General features: G+C 38.8%; 1 protein-coding gene across 1 annotated transcript in view; it reads right to left on the bottom strand.

Annotated features, from left to right (window-relative positions):
• The window catches only part of LOC138000827 (plexin-A1-like), a 43,403-nt gene that overhangs the window by 33,566 nt on the left and 2,337 nt on the right, over window positions 1-7,500 (bottom strand). The window contains exons 2-4 of the mRNA XM_068847491.1: window positions 4,550-4,692; window positions 3,483-3,607; window positions 2,293-2,352 (exon numbers count right to left, since the gene is read on the bottom strand). Of these exons, the coding sequence (XP_068703592.1) occupies window positions 2,293-2,352; window positions 3,483-3,607; window positions 4,550-4,692 (328 nt within the window). The remainder of the gene's footprint in view (window positions 1-2,292; window positions 2,353-3,482; window positions 3,608-4,549; window positions 4,693-7,500) is intronic.

The following is a 7,500-nucleotide window of genomic DNA, read 5'->3' as shown; positions in this document are numbered from 1 at the left end:
AAGTAGGACGACTGATAAGTGATTGTTTTTAAGACTGTAGGAAGAACTGAGTCTGGTACGGCCATGGCAGGCAAAAGATACAACGTCTTTAACATTTAAATCAGTAAGATTGTTCAGACATTTGTAGAAAAAGACCATATCTTTGAGTTCACGGTCAAAGCTTAGTGGCAGAAGGTTTAAGGCGAGAAGCCTGGCCTTGTGGGACATTTCCCCGACACGACTTTGTAGGATGCATCTCGTCGCTCTCCTCTGCACTCTTTCAATCTCTGTTTTAAGGGATATTTGCGACGGGGACCACACTTGCGTTGCGTAGCACAGCTGTGATTTCACAAGTGCCAGGTAGAGTGTGTCCCTCACTGACAGATCAGTCAGCATGTGCGTTTCAGAAACTCCAGGAGTGTATTAGCCTTGCTGACGATGGTGTGGACATGTTGGTCCCAAGAGAGGGTACGTGTGACAGTAACCCCGACATTAGTGACACGCTCAAGCTGGACTTGGTTGAGGTGATAGTTGTATGTTAGGGGATTCGTTTTACGTGTCACGGTTAGGACTTTGCACTTGCTGGTCATAAAACCAGTTTTTCAAGATGGCCGAAACAGCAAATTAACAATCTCAACCATTAGAAAAGCCCGTACATAACTTTGTTCAGGAGTGGCAACATAAGAACACCCCATCAAAAACATGGAGAGACATTGCCATATAAAAGGCGTGTTTGAAAGAAAAGAATGGGAAGAGAAACACAGAAAAGATGCCGCCAAAGCAGCTAAATGATTTATTGAGTGAATTTATAGTAACCGTCCTAAGAAAAGACAGAGACGAATTTGAGCCTTCAAGCCTAATAGCAGGGCTCCAGGCCACTTCCATACTTAAAAGAATATGGTCAACCTTTTTTCATTTGGTTGTCATGTGATTGACTGAGCGTAGGTCCATCCACCCGTACAGACTCTGGGGGAGGGGGATGGGGATGGGAGAATAAGAATGTGAAGGGTGGGGGAGTCTCGCTAATGCAGTTTTGAGGTGCGAAGGGCGAATTTCTTGACGCGCAACTTTATGCAGCCCACGTTTATCCCACTGACCTTCGTCACTTTTGAAAACAATGTTAATGACGAGCAATGGGATAAAGAGCCGGAAAGAACACGTTAGAAGAGGCTAAGAAATTTGAGAAATTTAAGCGAAGAAAGCCTCGAGAGAAGCTGAGGGAGAAGAAGAAGAGAAAATTTCAATGAAGAACACGGTAAAGCTGAGAGAAATACAGCGAGCGACAAAGTAATTAAATAGTCCTGCTTTTGTGATGAGTAGAAACAAGCTGTTTGACGTTTTCCCTTTCATGTAAAGCAATGCTCAATGTCTCAGTTGTTTCGCGTACGACTTCTGCTGATGACCGAAGCGGAGGCCTCGTTCATGATAAAAAACGTCATTTCCTGCAGCGGGCCCCTTCATTGGAGCCGTATTCCAAGGTGGAATTGTGCTGATGGTTCTGTTGCTATGCCACGAAGCTACAAGCGAATCAAAGGAATTCTTGAATCATCTGATGACGACGACAGCCCACCACTGCAATGAAAGACTGTGCCAGTAACTGGCTTATTTATTCTTGAAGTAATCGATTTTATCATGAATAAAGCTCATTTCAAATTCTTTAGAGCTACTTCAGCTAATATTTAAATGCATTTAGAGCTACTTTTTGCAACTCGTGCAAAAATGCCCTTCACATGAAGTAATCATATATTTTCAGGTTCAGTGGTGAACTGAATAGACGGCTCAACTGAATTCAAGAGCACTGAAGAGAAGGCGTTCTGCTTCATTCCCGGGTATTGCAGAGATGACATCGTCAACGTTTCTTTTTCAAAACAAAGGCTGGACCGGTGAGAAAGACAGAGTCCTTTTTTTCTAGATTTTCCGGCCATTACCATCTTGGCAATGACAGTGGGAAACGGAGAACCCATAGCAACGTTTCATCATTTGATGATGACAAGCCGGGAAATTCAAAGTACTAAAAAGCAATTAATACGTATATTGCGGAAAAAATGGAGCGAAGATAATTAAAAGGTGTTTAAGAATTTGATCGTTGTATGAACATTCAGGTGTGACCTGAATGGACTTTGGCTGTGTGTTCGGCTAAATGAAGCATTATTCAAGTTTGCCTCAGTTGTCACACTGGTCCTGTCTTTATATATTACCATTATTACTATTGTCCTCTTTTATCATTATTACTTTGTTCAAAGGAACCGCGCCGTGAACAAACAGAAATAAAAAATTGAAAAACTTAGAAGAAGAAACAAACACGAAACTTACTCTGTAGCATATTCCATTTTGGCTTGCAAAGCAACCATCAGAAGGGATGCAACGTTACACCTGAAACAATTTAGTTATGAACCTTAGCCATCTATAGAAGAAAAAGAGAGAAATGCCAAAACAAGAAAACAAAAGAGAGGATCTGTTCCTTTTGCAAATCCACTGTTCACAGGTAGTGGTGATTAGTAAAAAAAATCTCGCTTAGTAACAGTAAGTGCTACGTTCTGTGGAAAAAGGTTTGCCTCTGACTCTTGATTTTTGTTGTTGTTGAAAAATCACTTCCTTGCTTTCTTCAGATTTCGAGGGTATACTGTCTGACTGTTCAGCTTTGATGTTTATCCAAAGGCTGTTTACTCACGTTGAAAACTGACAGATTGGACCTCAGAGGGTTGAATCTAGGGAAAAGTGAGTCATTAGGCCTTTTTCGATATATTAATTTTCAGCTTGATAGTGAGGCAGTGAGGACGAAGACAAAGGAAAGTGGATGATATGTTAATATTTGTCACATTCATTCCAACGTGTTTCTATTGTTTTTGTCCTCATTGCCTCACTATCAAGCTGAATATTTGATATTTCGAAAATGGCCTATTAATCACTAGCCTAAAGTTTCAGCGCGTGAAATTAATGCGGCTTATTACATACGCAAAACACGAATTAAAAAGTCTGAAAGCCCAAAACTCCCGTGCTTCAAATTGATACAGTTGCACACACACGTATTGCAATGAATTTCTTAAACGAGTGAGTCTCTAACGTCATGTTCTCCTCGATCTAGTTATAGCTCTCTCTAAATCTTAAAGTAAGTAATGGCGAACCATGAAATAGGAAAATTCCAGTTTAAATAAAGAGGTGTATTTTTTAAATCAAGGCACTTACGCATAGTTAAATTAGTTTTGAAATTCAACCAAAACGAAGAATTCGGATAGTGTGGTCCAAGTAACACTTTAAAGAGCATAGGCCTTTTGCAACGAACGATCACATGGTACAAAATCCGCCAAGTTGGAGGGCAAGCTCATTATTATTCCCCCACTGGGACATTAAAACAAAGGCAAGTCAAGCTTGACTGGTTCAGGTCTCTTTGTTTCAATGTCCCAGTGGGAGAATAATAATGAGCTTGCCCTCCAGCATGGCAGATTTTGTACCATGTGATCGTTTGTTGCAAAACGCCTATTGTGTATAGCTTAATCAATAACCTGTCTTTCATCTGAAATGTGGGCTGTAACTCCAAGGTCCGAATAAATACCAAAAGGAACTTTTTATTGCAGATGAGTTGCGAAAACTGCCGAAGACCTTTCTCCCAGTTCTCTCCAAGAAGATCCTGAGGACATTAAAGGGAATTGTATGTGGTTAACAAAGCTTCCTCGAGAGATTTTTTAAAAGGAATTATGCTACACTGTACATGACAGAAAAAGGAACTTAGAGCACAACAGAATGCGACTTGATCAAAAGAATGCTTCGGAACTGTGCCCTCTCTCAAAAACAGAAGAATTGACGGAAATTCACTGAAAACGTTTTTCCATTTTTGACAGCCACAGACTCCCCTAACTGGCTGTGACTCGTCCAACAATCTATTCTATAATTGGACGAATGACATTAAACCTCTAATAATTAGACGCCACATTATTGCAGATGTGAACATTTTCAGTTTGTAGCGAATGAAACAGACTCCACATTTCTTCTTCTAGAACTCTGAGATAACGAATGAATAACGAAAAAAGTTGTACTTGGCTTTTGCAAAATACTTGACAATTCTTCGCCGAAGAAGTGAATGTTTGAGAGATTTAGCACCTCGCTTACATGAAAAGGCAAACGGCAAACTGCAGGACGCTGCTCATCACAACCCATGTCGGTTCTCTCGTTGTAACAGGTCTCTCTCTTTTGAGAATTTGATCAATATCTGTAACCGACAGGCAACAAAAGAACGCAAATCAATAATCTTCCATTTATCTTTCGGCAAAGCCCAAATTTCAGCGGCTGATGATGGCCGTTTGCCGTAAACACGATGCTAAATCGATCCACGTACGTTCCATATATGCAGGCCCAATTTAGACATCCAACACGAAGTGTCCCCTTAAAAGGGGCAGTGTCACGCTATTTTAGTCAAACTTCAAAACACTAGAAGACGTCTTTGCATCAATGAAGACCAAAAAATAATGCTCACGTTTTGTTGCCAATAACCATTGAAGATGAATTTAAAGGTTAACATCAATGTGTGTTCCTTAAAACAGATAAACTAGAAGCCGAGTGTAATAACAGTTACCTTATTCTTGTTGAGAACTGGATGATCATTTAAGCCAGGAAACAATACATGTAATGCGTATGTTTTGAAATCCAAGATCGGCATTCCAGAGGTGGACAGATCACTTGTTAAATCAGTTACATCCGTCTGAAGTTCAGCAAATGCTGAAAGCAACAACCACATCAAATCACTAAACCATCATCAAAGCAATGTGATAACAATGTGAAACAACTTCAAATATGTTTGAGCTGATTGAAACTATCGGGTAGCGACTTTAATATTAGAAAACGGGTATGCACTGCGTACATGTGGGTAGTGCTACCAAGAACGCTAGTGCACGCTAGTCTTGTTGTGTTAGATTCAAGTGCCGCATTTGCCTCAGGCCGTTGTTTCGAGACTTAATTATAGGAGAGGAGAATAATATCGGAATATTAGTATCACCTAACTAGTGGAATAATGCAAATCCTGCATTTTGATTGGCTTCGCTACTAGAGCACTATTAGTAATAGTCCTCGAGTAGCAAAAACGGTGACGTTTCCTTTCGTTTTATTCCCAAATAAATATTTCTTCAACTTGCATTTGCTAACTTTGCTATTGCCTTTTCTGTCCGACTAGTTGGGTTAAAACAATTAGACCCTTCGCTCTTGCGGGCCACGGGTCAATAGCTCATTCGGCTTCGCCTCATAGGCTATTGACCTGTAGCCCGCAAGGGCTACGGGTCTAATTTTTAAATATCATTTTCGAACTGTTGTGATAGCATGTTTACTCGAAAGATATTATAAACACACAACCTTGTCTAGACCACGTCTCAACAGAAAGTCGCCATTGTATTTCGCGATGACAAAACCGGGTATCTTTTTAAACAGTGGAAATGCTTGAAAATAGGAAGACCAACCCTACTGCAAATAAGTTATCGTTTAACGATTCGTTGTAAAACTTTCCTCGAGCGTTGAGAAAAATCTCATAGACCTTCCAAAGCATTACATTCAGAAAAATGTACAGGTTTTGCGTAGACTGAGTGGAATGTATTAGCTCGAAAAAAAAGGATAAGACACGAGAAATAAATTAGCCCTAGTAGATTGAACTAGGATTACATCTCAAGGATGTGATAGCGATTGAAGTAGCTTTTTTACAGTCAAAACGTTGCATCTAACAAAATCCCAACGATTTGTTACTTTAAAAGACATATTTTGGTCTAAATCAAATCAATTGTCTCATTATTTACCTCCGTGAGCAGGATAGTGATATTTTATGCTGGTATTAGTTTGTCCAGAGGAATGAAGTCTCTCCAATTTTGATTCAATCTGCGATTTGACCTTGACAAACCCTTGCCTACAGCAATTTCTCCCAGTTATTTTCCAGTTGAATTTGGCCACTGTCATACAAAGATGACATGAGGACTTGAAAAGGCTGCGATACTGGTGAAATGCTCTACCAACTGAGCTGAGCCACACAGTAAGGAGCATGTCAGTTTGTAAGGCACGACTCTTCGGCTTCTTTATCATCATGGTCATGATGATCAGGTTGATCTTCTACGACGAAAATTTATTTCGCCCCAATTATGGTCGTATTAAAAAGGGTGGGAGTACATAACACACGTTTTCTAGTCATAAAATTACTTTGGACTTTGACCTTTGACATGGCGGGCACTCGGTTTGTCAGGTGTAGTTCTGTCACCTTTTTTTTAATGGTACAAAAGCTTGAGGTACAACACAAATAATTGTCATGGTAACATGGTAAGTTTAGACTAAGTGAAAAGAAAAACTTTCTCCTTCCTCTGCTCCACCACAGGCCTTCAATTTGTAATTTATGAGTAATTCGTTCTTTAAATTCCTCCCATTGTATATCTTTCTTGTTAATCTTTTGACAATAAAAGTAATACTTTGCAAATAACAAACAGTAATTTAACTTTTTTTGTGCATTATCAGAATGAAGAGATTGTTTTTTATCAGATGTTCCAAACAAAAATTCATCAGTGGACAATGAAAAGGAGGTGACATGAACATCATTAAACCATAATAAAACTTGATTGAAGAAGGATTTGGACGTTGAGCAATGGATAAAAGTATGACCCACAGAGTCACCCTTATCACAGTATATGTAGTTTGCATTACTTTCAATACCGAAATAATAAGGCTCCTGCTTGAACACAACAATGCGATGCAAGAACTTAAAACAAAATTATTTCAGTATATTTTCCTTACATATGGTCTTTCATTTACTGAAATAACAGGGCCAATTTAAACTCCGAGAATTAGTTTCTTCTTTCCATTTCCTTGCACCAGTGTGTTTAATAGTCAACTTGTTTAAGAACAGCGAATAAAAGTTTTTGTTTTTAACTTTAAGTAAATCTATGGAAAAATTTGGAACCAGACAAAAGTCGTTATCTTTAAATTTATTATGGTCAAAAGACGTTTTTTTTTGCTTTGTCTCTCAAGTGTTTAGGAATGGCTGCGAGAACTTGGAAGTACTGCAAAAAATTACAATTAAGGTTATATTGGTTTATAAAGTCCTGGTGGGAGAAAAAATTTCCCTCGTCATTTAGCAAGTCTTTAATGGACATAATCCCTCTTTGGTGCCAATTTTGATAATAAAAAGAGCTCCTATCAATTAGAGTTTCTGTATTATTGTATAAAACCAAGTCCTGGGCTTGTTCATCATCGTACAATTTCTTTAGCTCCTGCATATGAAGTAAGATTTCTTCATAAGACTGGTCTGTTTAATAAAGAGCTTATCATAGTTACATCGAAGTAACAAATTGAGGCCACCATATCCTTCGAAATAATAATTTGGTATGTGGGTCCAACTATGGTCACGACAGTTTCCACCTGTCAACAATCTAGGAATCCATGCAAGATTTAATGACTAATTTAATTTGAATATCTGGTACGCGGAGACCACCTTCAGATTAATCTTGATACAGAAATTGTCTTTTAATTGTATATGTATGTATAATCAAATGGCGACGAGTG

Source organism: Montipora foliosa, chromosome 4 (genome assembly GCF_036669935.1).
Source record: "Montipora foliosa isolate CH-2021 chromosome 4, ASM3666993v2, whole genome shotgun sequence".
NCBI lineage: Eukaryota > Metazoa > Cnidaria > Anthozoa > Scleractinia > Acroporidae > Montipora > Montipora foliosa.
This window is presented reverse-complemented; position numbering and strand designations above follow the sequence as displayed.